The 18159-nt window shown below is 43.4% G+C and overlaps 1 protein-coding gene across 1 annotated transcript in view; it reads left to right on the top strand.

The window, feature by feature from the left end:
* Positions 1–18159, top strand: part of MORN3 (MORN repeat containing 3) — a 55637-nt gene extending 37478 nt beyond the window's left edge. The window contains exon 6 of the mRNA XM_082246063.1: positions 17954–18159. Within this exon, the coding sequence (XP_082102189.1) occupies positions 17954–18019 (66 nt within the window). The 3' untranslated portion in view covers positions 18020–18159. The remainder of the gene's footprint in view (positions 1–17953) is intronic.

Below are 18159 nucleotides of genomic sequence, written 5' to 3'. Positions count from 1 at the left end.
GGAAGGGCAAACTCAATGAAGGATAAACAGGTCTATAGTGAGTAGAGTAGTCTGAAATAATGAGGTCCTGCAACCTAAAGGCACCTTCCAGTGTCCAAAGTGTAGTTTCTGCAAATATTGTATATCCAAACAGAGATAGTTACACAGAAGGGCAATATAATTAAAAGCAAACATTATGTGAACTCTGAAATAGAAAGGGGTTGTATATCTCCTCCTATATGAATGTGACATGTACAGCGTCTGTAAGATGAGAAAAATGTTGGAGGATAGAATCTCCAACCATTGATATGATGTGGGGTCCTGGAACTTTAGGTCCCCGAGGGCACGACATAGTATTCAAATATAGTGGCTGAGTGGGAAAAGTCAGTTCTTTTGTCCTGGAGAGAATACCTATGGGGACAAACTTTTATTACAAAGACAGTGCAGATGGATCCAATGAAAAGCCTTTGTAACAGTGGTTCTTAACCTTGTTGGAGGTACTGAACCCCACCAGTTTCATATGCGCATTCACCGAACCCTTCTTAATTGGAAAAATAAAATATGATTTTTTCAAATTCAAAACATAGGTATATATTATTTTAGGTATATATTTATACATAGGTGCACAAAATGAACAAAACCATTAAGAACAAAGAACAAAACCATAAAACATGATTTTCACACAAAAACATAATAATGAATATTTACTGCAAATTAGTGTGACTTCTGCTGTTGTCTTTCAGAGACCAGTTCAGAAATGCGCGGCTTTATCTTGGTAAGTGCCACTCTCATGTCATTATCATGTCACCTCACCCTGGCCTGCTGTAAGGGGGGATCTATATGGGGGACAGGACCTCACCTCACCCTGGCCTGCTGTAAGGGGGGAGATCTATATGGGGAATGGGACCTCACCTCACCCTAGCCTGCTGTAAGGGGGGATCTATATGGGGGACCTGGTCCCCCATATAGATCCCCCCTTACAGCAGGCCAGGGTGGGGTCCCCCATATAGATCCCCGGTCCCCCATATAGATCCCCCCTTACAGCAGGCCAGGGTGAGGTGAGGTCCCGTCCACCATATAGATCTCCCCCCTTACAGCAGGACAGGGTGAGGTGAGGTCCGGACCTTGGCCTGCTGTAGGGGGGGGATCTATATGGGGGACCCCAGAGTGACCTAACCTCACCCTGGCCTGCTGTAGGGGGGATCTATATGGGGGACCTCACCTCACCCTGGCCTACTGTAAGGGGGATCTATATGGGGGATCATGTTCCCCATATAGATCCCCCCTTACAGCAGGCCAGGGTGAGGTGAGGTCCCGTCCCCCATTTAGATCTCCCCCCTTACAGCAGGCCAGGTTCCCTATAAAATAGATCCCCTTTACATAGTCTTCTCAGTGTTCTCACACAGTCAGTCAGACAGTCAGTCACTAGACTAGTACAGCCAGTACTACTCCAGTCCTACCTTTTTTTCACCTGTGTCCCGACTCCCGATCACAGGCTAGGTTTTCCTCCTAAAAAAGATAGGTGCTGGACAGCACCCCCTTTTTCCTGCGCTCGGAACCTGGTCCTCAGGCTGTTACAATCCTGGAACTCGTACTGGTATTAGGCATCCATGATGGCTAGGCTTTGCTGCCCCTTACGACCAGGGTGGTCGACCAGACACTGAAAATACAAAGCAAAAAAAGGGCGCACCAGCCTAGCGCATTATCCTTAGCAAGTTTATTTGGATAAAATTGTTTAAAATCAAATACTCACAAACAAACAAGAAGTTTCAGGCACATCAATTCCATACACCTGCCTCCTACCAGAGGATCAACGTCTTTACTGGAAGCAGAGGGCTGACGCGTTTCGAGGCTGTGCCTCTTCCTCAGAGCCTCTGATGCGCTAGGCTGGTGCGCCCTTTTTTTGCTTTGTATTTTCAGTGTTTAGGTTTTCCTCCTGCAGTCTGCAGCACCACTGTCGCCACTGGCTCTTTGGCCTCTCACCTGACGGCTTCTTCTGCTGCTGCGGCTGCCTGGCCTGGTGGTTCTCTCCCGCGCTGCGTGGCCGCTGCATGGGTTAGTCCCTCCCCCAGACAGTCCCTCTCCGCACCGCACGCCTGGCCTGTCTCCCCCCCCCCCACTCCACAGTGGGCGAAGCTGGCTCCGGCTGGATCGGATTTGCCCGGGAGCCAAGCTGTACAGCCAGCAGTGAGAGTGAGCCAGGGGCAGAGAGAGCTGCGAGTGTGAGCAGACTCAGTGGGCTGCGGCGGCCAGCCTATCATGACAGAGTGAGTGACATGACACTGCGGAGCGGATGCGCCCCCCCCCCCCAGATGTTGCGCCCGGTGCGGCCGGCCCCCCCTGCACCCCCCACGCTACGCCACTGGATGTTATGTGCCGAACCCTCGAGACTGACCCACCGAACCCCTGGTGTTCGATCGAACCCAGGTTAAGAACCACTGCTTTGTAAAAACGGTAACAATGGTATGGCTAGATTTTAATTTTAAAACTAAACATCTTTTCCCTTGAAAATGTCCATGGCTCCCCATAAACGTTATCATTGTATTTTATTTATAAGACTGTTGGCTTTGCAACCCTGAGAAAGAGTCTCCACAATAAACTTCTAATTATAATGTGTGTAATGATATCAATTACATTAGTATTTACTATAATATTAATGAAACAGATGAACTATTCTTGTGTATGATTGGATTCAGCTGGTGGCGGAGACTTCTTCTTGTAATGGAAGATTTCATTTTCTTTTATGATATACTGTAAGTGAATGTTGCACGTTATGAAATACTAGTTTGCTGAAAAAGGATTATTATTTGAAGCATACATTAAGTATAATTGGTAGGTAAACCGCAGAAGGCAACCGCCTATTTATTTTGGAACACAGTGTAGTGCGGAGTTTGGTATGCAAAGCATGGTGACATCATTTGTGGTGAGAGGGTGTGTCCCAAAAAACCCTAAGGGTTAAAAAATTATATATACTGTGTATCAAGTGGGTACAAATAAAAAGGTAAATTCTCCAGGTGTGTGATAGATAAACCCAGAAAGTGCTGAAGTGCAATAAATAAATAAATAACATAGACAGTGTTTTTTTTATTAAGGTGTACAAGTAATTAAATCAATCCACTGGGGAAATAGAATAATCAAAAATTGGTGGTGATGATTCCTGAAACTGTTACTGACAAAGGTGCAACATGCCAGTAAAAACCATAAAAGTGAAATAGAGTGAGATCAGGGAATAATCCCGTGTGAATAAATCAAGATGAAATAAAGTAAAATGAGCAATCAGCTGCAATCACCTGTGTAACCACTAGGTGTTGCGCTGTATATACAACCTGCCCTAAACGGAAATTAGGCAAGATGAATCTTCAAAGGTCCGCCTCCACAATCAGCCAAGCACCGATTGACGAGTGTCCATATGGGGAGAAAGAAAGGGGGAGCCTTGTGAAGTATCAATCATAAACTGAATACAAAAGAACGTAGCATCCACTCACTATGAGAAGCCGTGGTAGCTGCCTCGCATCAGTTGCAAACGCCGGGAAGTTTCCGCGTTCCACGGCGGTGGAGTCTCAAACCGGAAGTGACGCTGTGACGCAATGGACCCGCCCTACGCGTTTCGTCATCGACGTCTGCTGGAGCTGCGTCACCACGGCAGACTTCGATGACGAAACGCGTAGGGCGGGTCCATTGCGTCACTTCCGGTTTGAGACTCCACCGCCGTGGAACGCGGAAGCTTCCCGGCGTTTGCAACTGATGCGAGGCAGCTACCACGGCTTCTCATAGTGAGTGGATGCTACGTTCTTTTGTATTCAGTTTATGATTGATACTTCACAAGGCTCCCCCTTTCTTTCTCCCCATATGGACACTCGTCAATCGGTGCTTGGCTGATTGTGGAGGGGGACCTTTGAAGATTCATCTTGCCTAATTTCCGTTTAGGGCAGGTTGTATATACAGCGCGACACCTAGTGGTTACACAGGTGATTGCAGCTGATTGCTCATTTTACTTTATTTCATCTTGATTTATTCACACGGGATTATTCCCTGATCTCACTCTATTTCACTTTTATGGTTTTTACTGGCATGTTGCAGCTTTGTCAGTAACAGTGTCAGGAATAGTCACCACCAATTTTTGATTATTCTATTTCCACAGTGGATTGATTTAATTATTTGTACACCTTAATAAAAAAACACTGTCTATGTTATTTATTTATTTATTGCACTTCAGCACTTTCTGGGTTTATCTATCACACACCTGGAGAATTTACCTTTTTATTTGTACCCACTTGATACACAGTATATATAATTTTTTAACCCTTAGGGTTTTTTGGGACACACCCTCTCATTTATCATTGATTATAAGAGATTGCACTTTATTACTATTTAATTATTTATTTGCACAAGGTAGCGCCGTTTACAACCTTCCTCTGCACTTCACATATATCTTAACCCCTTTTGGGGTTTGGTTGTTGGCTGCTTACACCTGTGAGTCCTTCACGCCTCACCGCACACTCCATAGCGCTGGTCAAATTCTGCTTTTACATTTGTGGTGAGAACCTCCCATGGCTTACTGTTGAGTAGTGGGGGAGGTTGAATGCTGCCACACCTCTCCAAGGAAGTTCTGAATTGGGAAGAAGCATGCCCCAGTCCCCATAATTTCAGGATTGCATAGCACTGTGACAATGGAGACTTTCTGGGCTTTGGATATTGCTATCCAGTGCAGTATAATATATCATTTCATGGCAAGTAAACGGTATTGCACAGAGCAGCCCTGAATCTCTTCTTCTGGGATCCCCTGCTGGCACTTCTGCCTCCTCCTCTTCTCGGTGTTCCACCTTAGGAAGCTGCTTCCGATGGTGGCACGCCTGTAGGCTCGATCCCAAGCCACACTGTCTATGGCTATACTCACAGACTGCGTGGCTCGGTCTCAACCCCCCTGCTCTCCCATCACAGGATTTGACTGACAGCAGCCTTGTATAAGCTTATGGCCGGAATACAGGATTAGAATATCGCCCGATCATTCGACCACCGACTAATGAAAAAGTGTTCGTTGGTCGAAAACTTTGCCAACATACACGGGCCGAATATCGCTCGAAACAGTGTTCAGTGTGATGATGTTCTACAGATTTCAAATGAACGACCTTAACACCAACGTATAGAATATCGTTCATTCGCAAACGAGACAAATTTTTTTTTTTCAAACGGTATTTTTCTTTCACAATATCAATATCGGTCATTGATGGCTGGGCATTAACGAGTAGAATATCGGCCGATCGTTCGCTGAACTGAAAATTTCGGCCGATTTTCTTATTGTGTATTCCGGCAATTATACAAAACGCAGACCTTCACAACGAAAGGGCTGTTGTGACTAAACTCCATTAATGAAATACAATGTACCCCAGATACTTCACCTTAAAGTGGTAATAAAGGTTTGGCTTTTATTAAAAAAAGAAAACAAACGTGTTCTAGTTACCTGCTCTGTGCAATGGTTTTACACAGAGCAGCCCGATCCTCTTCTTCTCGTGTCCCCATGACGGCGGTCCTGGCTGCTTCCCCTCGACCAGTGCCCCCAAAAGCAAGTCACTTGGTGGCACTGGTGCGTGCTCACTCCCGAGCCCTGCTCTATGCGTCCATAAGACACAGTGGGGTTTATTGACTAAAGGCAAATCCACTGTGCACTACAAGTGCAGTCACTGTAGATCTGAGGGGGACATGCAAGGAAAATAAAAACAGTATTTTTGCTTGGACATGATTGGATGATAGAAATCAGCAGAGGTTCACCTCAGATCTACAACGACTGCACTTCCAAGTGCATTTGCAGTGCATTTGTAGTGCACAGTGGATTTGTCTTTAGTAAGTCAGTCCCATTGCTCACCCCCCCCCCCCCCCCATTGGTTCACTGGCTGTGATTGACAGCAGTGGGAGCCAATGAGGAGAGGGAGTGCTGAGGATCTCATACGCATCGCTGGGATCAAGAGGGGGTGGGGCTGTGGGGGGAGCAGCACACAGACGGTTTTTACCCATATGCATAGAATGCATGAAGGCAAAAAATATTCAGCTTTTACAACCACTTTTAGGCCATATTCGCACCTGAATCAGTGAACAGGGACCCATCGGACCATGCTGGGAACCCGGCATAATAGAAGTGATATTTTATACAGATACCAGCCTCTTAGACCCCCACCACAGAGCTGGACCAAATGGTAATAGTACTTACACCGTAATGTGTTACATAATTCAGTTTTTATTACCTGTTTAGTTTTAACATTTTCACTTTACTTTTTAGGTATACTTACTTGTGCTTAAAAATTGTTCAGAATTAAACTTTTGAAGCTTTGCTATTTTTTATTTATTTATTGTTTTTATACAGAAAGCACATCTTTACTGCGGTGTCATTCTTCTAAATATAATGTGTTTTTCTAAAGAGTATATCTGCTTTCATAGGAAAAATAAATTGCAAATAAAAAATAATATAGCTCATAGAATTGCGACACTCGTCATATTGTTATTGAATGTAATTAAAAATGATCTTTTCTTTTTAAATTGCAGCACTGTAATTCTCTGTAAAATGCAATATGGCAGTCTGGAGGCATTCTGTACACAGATGGTGTACAGAACGCCCCCCAGAAATGTAAATTCCTGTTTGTGTGATTGGCTTACTGATTTTCCCAGACGTCTGCACTAAGAGGCAAGTCAGATTTTGGCATCAACAATCATTGGCTTGCAACACAAATGTCATTTTTGGTGAGATACTGCCAAAGGGAAATCAGGTCTAAAGGGATTCAGACCCTGCCACTTTCCTCAGAGCCCTGCAGGTGCAGCAACTCATTGATAATTATAAAACCATTCCCATACAATCTGCACATAGTCACAGACAAACAGCTATTTCTGCAGAATAACAAAAAGTAGAAATCTGCACCAAAGTTTCTTAAAATCCCTGCCATGTACACAGATCACCCAGAGGGGAATTTTTTTTTTTCTCAGAGCCAGTTCACACTGGGGCGACTTGTCAGGCGACCTGGTCGCCTGACAAGTCGCCGTGGGTCGCCTGCCATAGATTAGCACAGGACCCGTTCTAATAGGAGCGACACAAGTCGCTCCGACTTAGAAAAAGTGTCCTGTACTACTTTGGAGCGACCTGCATTGACTTCAATGATATGAAGTCTGTGCATGTAGCTCCGAGGTCGCGGTGCGCGCTGTGCACCGCGACTTCACAGGTCGCCCCGGCAAGTCGGGTCGCCCCTATGTGAACCGGCTCTTAGCAGAAACCAAACTGGAGTTACTGTTTAAATGTTTATAGTAACAATTGTGCTTGTCTGGGTTCAAAAGCATGACATACAGAGCATTCTCTGACCTAAAAAGTTATTTAGCTAAATGTTGTGGTTTAGAGGGACTAGCTATGCCAATGTACAAGAATTAAAGGAACACTTTGAAAACACATCAGATCTCAATGGGGAAAAATCTCATGCTGGATATCAAAGTGAAAAATGATGCAGCAGGCTAGTCCATTTTGCTGAAATTTCATCTTTTTTGACTATTTTTCACTAGTTTTGCATTTGGCTAGGGTCAGTGTCACTACTGGTAGCATGAGGCGATATATTGATCCTATAGAGGTTGCACAGGCAGTCTAAATCTTCCAGGATGGCACATCAATACGTGCCATTGCCAGACGGTTTGCTGTGTCTCCCAGTACAGACTCAAGAGCATGGAGGAGATTTCAGGAGACAGGCAGTGACTCTAGGAGAGCTGGACTAGGCCATAGAAGGTCCATTAGCAGGACCGGTATCTGCTTCTTTGTGCAAGGAGGAACAGGATGAGCACTGCCATAGCCCTACAAAATTACCTCCAGCAGGCCACTGGCGTGAATGCTTCCTCCATCACTGGTGTGTATAGGATTATACGGTACTTTTGCGTATGGACATGGGCACCTGCATGAGGAACCTTCCTCCATCACTGGTGTGTATAGGATTATACGGTACTTTTGCATATGGACATGGGCACCTGCATGAGAAACCTTCCTCCATCACTGGTGTGTATAGGATTATACGGTACTTTTGCATATGGACATGCGCACTTAACCAGATGTCTCTCATTAGCAGCATTTTTCTCATTTTTTTTCATTTTTTTGTTAATTGTATTTCCCACATAGTGCTTTCTTTCTCTATCCTTTTTTCACTCTTATATTTACTGGTAATTGTGCCACGTAGTGTGACTTTATTCTATATCATGGCATACGTTTTAGGTGATGAGGTTGATGTTGAAAAAAAGGGGCATTGAGAGGGGCTATAGGGGGCACTGATAGTTATGAGGAGGAGATTAAGAAGAAATTTAGGTTACATAAAAAAGGACTGATCAGACACTTAAATCATAAATGGGATGTGTCTTTTCTGGAATCTTACATTGATCAAAAGATTATCCCAAGAGGTCTGAGGGATAGAGTGGTACCGGCTGAACATCTACACAATAATAGATTTCTCTCTAAGTGGAAGGAATTATGTATTGCACACAGTATTGAATTAATGAAATTAATTGTAGAGGAAAAAAAGATACAACTAGAGGACCATAAGTGTGAAATGAAAGTATTGCAAGCCTAGATTCATTAAAAGAGAACTAGGAATTCACAAGACAAAATTACCTTGTAAAATGGGAGATAGGAAAGGTTCAGAGGAACTTAAAACACACAAAACAATTTGAATTTTAAAAGGGACATATTCGATTAGGAAAAGGGAAACATTTTTGATCTCTCTTCGCAAAGGGGGGTGACTCGCTCTAGATGTTGTAGATTTAGATCTACCTCCCAAACTGAGGTTGAGATTAATTACAGTGACACAGACAATGTAGGTTTTTTTAGTTTGACAGGGAGAAGATTGCAAGAAAGGCCGGGGATTCTCAAAACAGGAAGGGCAACTCCAAAAGAATCAGAAAGAGAAAGAGAAAAAAACAGGGGTAGATCGCAGAAACAGGACCAGGAATCAAAAGAAAAAGATCTAACTCCTAAACTGTTACCCCTACCGTCTGATAATAAGGTTGTAAATGTATCTTTGTTCCCCTTGAAGGATAGACATATTAGCCTACTTAACAAGGGCTATTCTTTTTCACCTAAGAACAATATGGAAGAATTTGAAGTATTTAAAGACGTCAGCCTGTTTCTACGCAAGGTGTTTTTTCGTCATTTACATGAACAGAGAAATACGGGTAAAACAGTACCGGAGCCCCTGTCAGAGGAGGACCAGAGGGCACTTGATGATCTTTTGGCCCTATTAGACGAAGGGACTCTCAATGAGGAATTTATTAATGATGATGACATCCTTGCTTTGAGACAGGTTGACCTAAATATTAAATCTAAAAAAATGATCCCGCTCTCAAAAAATAGGGGCGGTGTATCAGTTTCTTATGCAGGTCCAATACGACCTCAACAAATTGAATTGTAAGGTTACAGGCCCCTATAACCTCTCTAAAGCAGAAAGGTTAGCCCTGCATGAATTAAAACAAGCCAGATGCATTCTCATTAAAAAGAGTGACAAGAGGGGTAATGTGGTCATCATGCAAGAGGAAAACTATGTTAAGGAAGTAAAAAGACAACTTGGCAATCAAGAGGTATATGCTATAGTCCTCTTCCTTCAAGTCATCTGTGGATGAACTTAATGTTAAACTCCACATTGCCCATGAGGTGGGACTTCTCACTAAAAAACTGCTTAATTTTTTAAGGGTATAGGAGTTCAATATCCCACTGCCCTATATGTGATCCCCAAATTGCATAGACTTTAACTTTAACAATCCTCCATTGTATCTGCAATAAATGGCGCCCTTGAAAAAGTAGGTAGGTATGTTGATGAGCTATTGAAAACAATGGTGCTCTCTTTGAAATCTTTTGTAAGAGACACCAAGGATGTGCTTGGTAGGTTGGAGGATTTTTTTATTGACAAAGATTGGTTTTTGGTGGGCATTGACGTTGAATCACTATACACGTCAATCCGTCACTTATGGGGCTTGACAGCCGTGGAGTACTTTTTGTATAATTGCTTTCCAAATATGGCCCACCAAAATTATTTTATTTTAGATCTCTTGAATTTAGCAATAATTTCTTCCAATTCGATGGTGTCAATTACCAACAGATTTCAGGCACGTCCATGGGAGCCCCATGGGCACCATCCTATGCTTGCCTTCATTTAGGCATGTGGGAAGAGACTGTTGTATATAAATTGAATTCCTTTACTAAGTCAGTGGCCTTGTGGGTGTACGTTACATTGATAATATCCTGGTGGTCTGGAGGGGCCAAGAGGAGGAATCGCACAAGTTTATTCATGAGTTGAATTTAAACAATTGATTTGTAATATCAAACTCCCATATAATTTTTATCTCGCTGCAATTCCCTTTTTGGACCTTTTGATCACCAAGGATGACAATAGATTGGTGACTTCAACATATCGAAAACCCACAGCTGCAAACACCTTATTAAGGGCAGATAGCTTTCACCCAAAAGCCCTGATTCAAGGCATTCCTACTGGTCAATTTCTTTGAATTCAAAGAAATTGTTCCAAGAAGATGGATTATGATAAAGAAGCACAAGCAATATACAATAGATTCAGAGAGAGAGGCTATACTCATAAAGTTCTAAAGAAATCCAAAAGCAAAGCCTCAGGTGGAGAGAGACCCACCCTACTAGGAGAGGCCCCACCACATGTCCCTCAAAAAGAAAAAGTCCCTGAACCTACACGATTTATCACAAAGTATGAAGCACAATGGAAAAAAGTAAGGGAGGTTTTAACCCCAACATTGGCAAATTTTGCATCAATGTACCTCGCTGTCAAAGATAGTAGGGGCATTTCCTTATATAGTGGCACAATGGGCCCCTAATTTATCGGACATGCTTACCCAGTCAGAGTATATGCACACTCCAGACAGTACATGGTTAGCCTCATTTCCAAGGACTTTAGGAATGGTCTCTTGTGGCCACTGCCAAATATGCACATTTGTCGAACGAACTGGGGTATTCACTGATGCAGGTAATTCGCATGTGTACACTATTAAAAGCTTGATTAACTGCGCTACTACTCGAGTGATTTATAGTATCCAATGCCAGTGAAATAAACTTTACATAGGCAAAACTAAGCGTCAATTACGTATTCGTATTGGGGAACATTTAAGGGATATCCAGAAGAAAGAACTGGATAGCCCCCTAGCACAACATTTCCTCCAATTTCATCAAGCATGTGTCACTGGCTTGAGGGTCAAAGGTATATTTTCTCTGTAACTAAGCAATAGACAGGGTGATTTTGACACCCCGAAAATTTGGGGATTTTTAAATTAAATACTCTTGTACCTAATGGTTTGAATAAAGAACTCAATTTACAGGTTTTTCTAGACTAATTAGTGAATTATTTATTTTGATCTTCATTTCTTTGTTCACGTTTTAGCTTTGCCCTATGTTAAATGGGGGCTTAAGTCTTGGTGCATTTAGTTCAACTCTGTTGCTATTGTTTAAACTATGGTCCTTGCATGCACACCCGTGTGGGCGGTTGCATGCGCTTGTCCATTTGCCAGAATGCATGGTAGTGAATGACTGAAATTGTATTTATAACATTTGGTTTCAAAATGACATATGTCCCCTTTAAATAATTTTGACAAGCTGGGTTGGAAGGTGTATTTAAAAGCATGTCGCAGCTAGGGGGCACTACGTTCTGAAGAAGCTGGGTTTCCGATAAAACGTGTTGACGTCATGTAAGTGCGCGTAAGCACCATTGATCACATGCTACACACCACACGAGCTACTCACATGGGCAGATGTCATGGAATCCTGCACGGAGGCGTACAAATGTTCATGACATAAAGCATGTTCATGACATAAAGCAAGCAGTCATTAGCTACTGCCAGTGGAGTGGATATCCCTAGGTGTGGTCACTCCGAGGAAAAACAAAAATACCTGTAACTAGGCCTGGCATCGCAAGCGGCATGAGATGAAGGTAAAGACTTGACTGTATCACCAGTCACGTAGAGCGTGGAGGTAAGCATCAATGAGGATCATATGAACTTGCCTTTAATCCTTCGCTCTATGTCTACATGCATTCGCCAGTAGCCCAACCAGGTTAATACTACTAGCTTGTCTATGCTTGCTTTATACTTCATCAGCAGCTTATGCCCTATTTACTTGCCTAGTGCAAATATGTGAGACTGCCATAATACTCTTCTGTGATTTGGATACAATAAGGCAAAGTTATCTGTGGGTTTCAGTCAATTGTTGATGTCAGTTAATATGTAACAGTAGAATCAACTCACTCTCAGACTTTGCAACTATTGTTTCTATTTGCACACGGACATTAGTGTCAGTCCACCCATGTTTAGGCTCATATCATTTGGCCATGATTTATTTGGGATGTTTAACTCCATGTATTTGACTGAGGTCTTTTTTGGTTTTTGTATGAAGGTGACCAGTATGCTACTGGCACTTCTCACAATTGATGTTTTTCCAGTAGAGTTGCCTCCCAATCTTCCTATGTATATGCATCCCCTGTAATGACTTTCCTAGGGGAATGCATTCTCTGTGGTGATTGTATAGTGTGATTGATGTGTGTATGGCGCTTGGTGCACCGTTTTTCACAAACAGACAACATTGTCTTTTTTATTGGTGATGGTAGATGGTTCCTGTTTTTTTTTTTTGCAATTGTACTGTTCTACTTTTTGAATTTTTGTATCAATAAATGTTATTGTTATATATTTTTTGTGTCATTTATGATTTTTGTTACCATTCCCCGGTGGTTCATATATATGGTCATAGGTGTGCGCAGCCTATTGCATTAGGGTGTGCACCCCAAAGTTTAAATACACATGCATGTGTTTGCCTACATGTATATGGCCCCGGTACATTACTCTCCCTGCTGGCGAAGTAAAATAGAAGTGTGTGGCACTTCTCTTATGGCAGAGCAGGTCCGAGGGAGATCTTTCCCATCTCCTCACTGGCAAACAGAGCGATAATGCTAATGTGCCCTAGGTGATTAGGGTGCGCACGCCTATGTATAATGTCCTTGGGGCAGTGCCTTATTTATGCCTATCATTTGTTATATGGTACATTGGCCATTGAGCCCCACTTAATTTAATAAATGAGTGGGAAGGTATATAGAGGTTCCTAACCTTTTGGTGAGGATACCTAGCTAGACAATTAGTTTCCCCACCCAATATCGTTTCTTGACCACTGGCGTGAATGTCTGTTAGCAATCAGAAACAGACTTCGAGGGTGGCCTGAGGGCCGGACATCCTTTAGTGGGCCTTGTGCTCACTGCTCGATATCCTGGAGCTCGATTGACATTTGCCATTGAACACCAAAATTGTTAGGTCTACCACTGGTGCCCTGTGCTTTTCACAGATGAGAGCAGGTTCACCCTGAGCACTTGACAAACATGAAAGGGTCTGGGGAAGCTGTGGAGAACATTATGCTGCCTGTAACATCATTCAGCATGACCAGTTTGGTGGGGAGGCATAACCATGGAGCGATGCAGACCTGTACAGGCTAGATCAGCCTTTTTCAACCAGGGTGTCTCAAAGCTTCTTCAGGGTTGCCTTGGCAAAATGCCTAAAAATTGATCAGGTGGATGAACCCTGCCTTACAAAGCCACAGGTTTTCATTATGCATCATTACGACTTTGTAGACACTGGCATCCTAACAACCAATGACGTCATCAGTTAGCAAGGAAGAATTCGCCTCCACAGCATTCTTGTTTGACCCTCCTCTGCCTTTCCCATTAGCTGACTGATGGAGAGAAAGTGAGGGAAAAGACAAAACATTGGAATACTAGTCATTACCAGTGTGCAAAAGTGTATTTGCTTTGTAAGAAAAAAATCACCTCTAATGTTGGGTGTCCTACATGGGTGTATGTTGCTGCATTATTTAAAACCATTAGAATCGTTTTTTACATTTCAGAATGGGGTGCCTCGAGACTGTTCATAATTTTAAAGGGTGCCTTGACTGAAAAAAAGGTTGATAAACACTGGGCTAGATAATGGCGATTGCCATTAGCTTTCAGAATGAAATCCTTGGACCAATTGTTAGACCTACGCTGGTGCAGTGGGTCCTGGGTTCCTCCTGGTGCACGACAATGGCAGGCCTCATGTGGCTAAAGTATGCAGCCAGTTCCTGGAGGATGAAGGAATTAATATCACTGATTGGCTCTCACGCTTGCCTGACCTAAATCCAATAGAACACCTCTAAAACATTATAAGTCCATTCTAAACAGCCAGGTTGCACCTCAGTCTGTTCAGGAGCTTAGTGATGCCCTGGTCCAGATCTGGAAGGGAATACCCCAGGAAACCATCCATTGTCTCATTAAGAGCATGCCCCAACATTGTCAGGCATGCATACAAGCACGTGGGGATTATACAAACTACTGAGTACCATTTTGAGTTGCTGCAATGAAATTTCAGCAAAATGAACTAGCCTGCTGCATAAGTTTTTCACTTTAAGTTTAGGGGTGTTTTTGAATTCAGCCCTCTGTAGGTTGATCATTTTCATTTCCATCAAACGATGTAGCTTCCTTTTGTTCCTAACACATTACCCAGTCCATATCAGTATAGATATCCAGCATATTTTTCCCCATTGTGATCTGATGTGTTTTTGAGCAGTGTACTTAGGAAGATAGTTGAGTTTAGGATTTCTTTTTTTTTTTTTTCTCTGTATAGTGCCCTGGCAACAGTTTAGGTAAAAAAAAAGATTAAAAATTTGACAATCGGTACTGAAATTTTTTTTTTTTTTTTTATCAACAGCATCCATCTTTGTTAGGATCACTGCCTAGCAGTAACTATGCAAACACAACCAGACACAGATTTCAGCTTTAAGTTACCACTGCGCTTACATCTAAATGTTTTCTGAAAATTATCTGGAACTAGCAAGTATAGCAACGTGTAGTTTGCCAACCATGAGGTTATGCTTTTTGAGTTATTCCAGCTTGTTTTTATTTCCTAAACCCATCACTTCAGTAGGTTAGGTTTTTTTGCACTGGATATGGGATAGAGCTCCCACTTGCAACACAAAAAAGAATATATTTATTTATTACAGGTACTTATATAATGCTGTCAATTTTACGCAGTGCTACACACACACACACATTATATTCACATCAGTCGCTTTCCTGAAGAAGCTTACATATATATTTTTTTTAAAGCACTGGATTTGTCTCTGATGGGCTCAGTGAGCAATAGACACACACAGCCCAAATATGTTGATTTGCATTAGGACATTCACCATATTTAGACCAATTTGAAATATAGTGTAATGTTGTCCATGGAGACACCACTCCAGAATTCCCTGTATAGCTAGACCCATTGCATGTCAGACACACTGGGTTCTTTAACCACTTGCCTACTGGGCACTTATACCCCCTTCCTGCCCAGGCCAATTTTCAGCTTTCAGCGCTCTCACACTTTGAATGACAATTGCACGGTCATGCTACACTATACCCATATGAAATTATCATTTTTTTCACACAAATAGAGCTTTCTTTTGGTGGTATTTAATCACCTCTGGCTTTTTTATTTCTTACAAAAAAAAAGAAAAAAGACAGAAAAATTTGAAAAAGAAAAAAAGTTTTTCTTATTTTCTGTGAGTAAATTTTGAAAATAAATACATTTTTCTCCTTCACTGATGTGCGCTGATGAGGCGGCACTGATGAGGAGGTACTAATATGCCGCACTGAGAGGCGATACTGACGGGCAGCACCATCAGTGCCCACACTCAGTGCCCATAGTGCTGCTAGTCAGTGCCCATGGGGCACTGTGGGCAGTTATGGCATTTTTTCCCCCTCTTCTGTAATCACGGCACTGGTGATCAGTGCCCTGATTACATTCCTCTGTGTCCCCTTACCGGTGATCGGCTCTCCTCTTCCTCACACTGCAGTCTCTGTGTGAGGAAAAGAGCTGGCGATGAAAGATGATCTCATATGTTTACATATGAGATCATCTCTCAGTGCACGGTCCAATCACGTGGTAAATGGCCGCTGTGATTGGCTGTGTCCAAGGGACACGGCCGACACAGATTTTCCCTGATGCGCGCTCACGGGAGCGCACGGGGAGCCTTTTACTGGGAGGCCGTTTAAAGATGGCCTCCCGGAAATTAGAGCCCGCGCTGTAGCAGTCTTTCAGCTATAGCGCGGGCAGGAAATATTTAAACATATTAAGAACATTTAGATGTATTTTTTAAAAATGTATTAGTGTGTTTAGTGTTTTCTTTCCCTTACACATAGTTAAATGGTTCAGTCCTAAAATAGTTCAATGGGGAAGGGAGACACCTTTTCCCTGCCTTGAGGGGCCAGTTTTTTTTTTTTTTTTTTTTTTTTTTTTTTAAAAGCCCGTAGCGTGTGCAACACACTCAAAAGACTCCACCCGGTGCATAAAAAAGTGCACACACACAAAGTGAGAACACAAAAAGTGCACAGGGTGTGCGAAACTAGTGGTCTTCCCTCCGAGGAGGTAGGACCCAAACCTCATTCCCCCGGGGCGCAAGACTCCTGACAGGGATTAAGGTACTCATGGTCTGTCTGGCCGAAACCAGACCGACCCCGTTCTTCAGGGGGACTGCCGAAACAGCCCCCACCGAGTACTAAGTGGGGCTCCCCCGAAGGGAGACCCCATGAGAGAGGGCGGACTTAGCCAAAAGGCCATATCCACCCCCTCCCAGGACTTAAGGTAGGGCCCGAGGACCCACACCCTACAAGTCGTGCAAATAAGGAAAACAAAGGTGATAGTGCAGGTGACAAACTACAAAGAAAAAGAGACAAACAAAACAAAAAGTGGGGAAGGGGAAGTGGGGAAAGTGCTATGGTGCCATGTGAGGAACCAAGGCAGGCCTTCCAGCCGGAATAAAAAATTCCTCTGGTGCAAGCCAAAAGGCCTGTCCCAAGAGGCAGGTGCAGAAAAAGTGTGTATAGTGCAGTGACCAAGGTGCCAAAATAACTCAGGCGAGCTGCCCCTCACCAGTGAGAAATCAAGGCACCCCTGGGCTGCCACCCCAGGGGCACTTGCACTACGGGCTTTCTCTATCCCGGCCCAATGGCCAGACCGAGTGCAGCCCTTACCTACCAGGAGGTTTGGAACATGTACAGCTTAGGGAGAGCCTGCCTACAACTGGGGACAAGCCTTTTGCAAGGCCAGATTCAACCCAGGAGGAAAAGGCCCGCCCACCGCCGTCCACGTTCCTCATCAATCACATCCAGGAGCAATACTAACCGTCCTTTCCCAGCTTTCTTGCTCCCTTCAAACTGATAGGGTCGGACCTGCTCAAACCAGAAGGCAGCGGACCCATCCGGCTTTCTCTGACAGTGCCTACTTCCCGGTCCCCCAGTGACGTCTGGAGCGCCCCGGTTCATTTCAGCCCCTGCCGATACTAACCCTCAGGGTCCATACCAACTGATAAGAACAGATACTACACTTGATCTTAGCCAAAAGGCAGTGTGCCAGGACAGTCACTCTGTCCTGAACACTAGGGAGCCAGCAATCCAAGGCACATCAGTATCAAGTCTGGTTTCACACTATTTGTGGAGCAGCTCGCAGCGGGGGTCCAGTGCCTCCCTGTTCACCATTTCAGGGACGAATCTGGTCCAAAAATTTTTGCCTGAATTCGGATGTGGAATTCGGAAATGGAGCCAAAGATGTACAGAACCCTTCTGCAGTGCACTCCGCAGCCATCCTGGAGGTGTGAGAACTTGCTCCATTGAGACCCGGACAAACTCTCCTGTCATGCGAATTGGTTGTGGGGAAACACATATCCAATTTGCATAAGTGTGAACCCAGCCTCCAATGCCACAGGACATCTGGGGGAAGGGTGTTTAAAAAAAAAAAAACCATGAACCCCATTAAGGTTTTCTGTACAGTAGACATACATCAGTAAGCAGCTGATATATTAAGCATATTTTCCCATAGACAAATGTATTTTGGTGAGCTTGTTGTAAATATGTCCCCAGTTTCCTGAAAGTTCTGACATGATCATTTTGTTTTTCCCCAGGTGAAAGTAGCAGATCCTGAAGGAGTTCTACGAATGGCCAGATCATTGTTTGACAAACAAGAGTAAAGCCAAAGGCTCTGTGGAAACCTACAACTTTAAGAAGCCCAAAAAACAAATACATGTGTATATAGATTTATATTGTGAGCTGGAATCGGTCAGTCCTGCTTCCAGAGAGAAAAGAAACACTTCCCCATCCAAGTACAACA

Source organism: Pelophylax lessonae (genome assembly GCF_965119305.1).
Source record: "Pelophylax lessonae genome assembly, chromosome: 1".
In the NCBI taxonomy this organism is placed as follows: Eukaryota; Metazoa; Chordata; class Amphibia; order Anura; family Ranidae; genus Pelophylax; species Pelophylax lessonae.
This window is presented reverse-complemented; position numbering and strand designations above follow the sequence as displayed.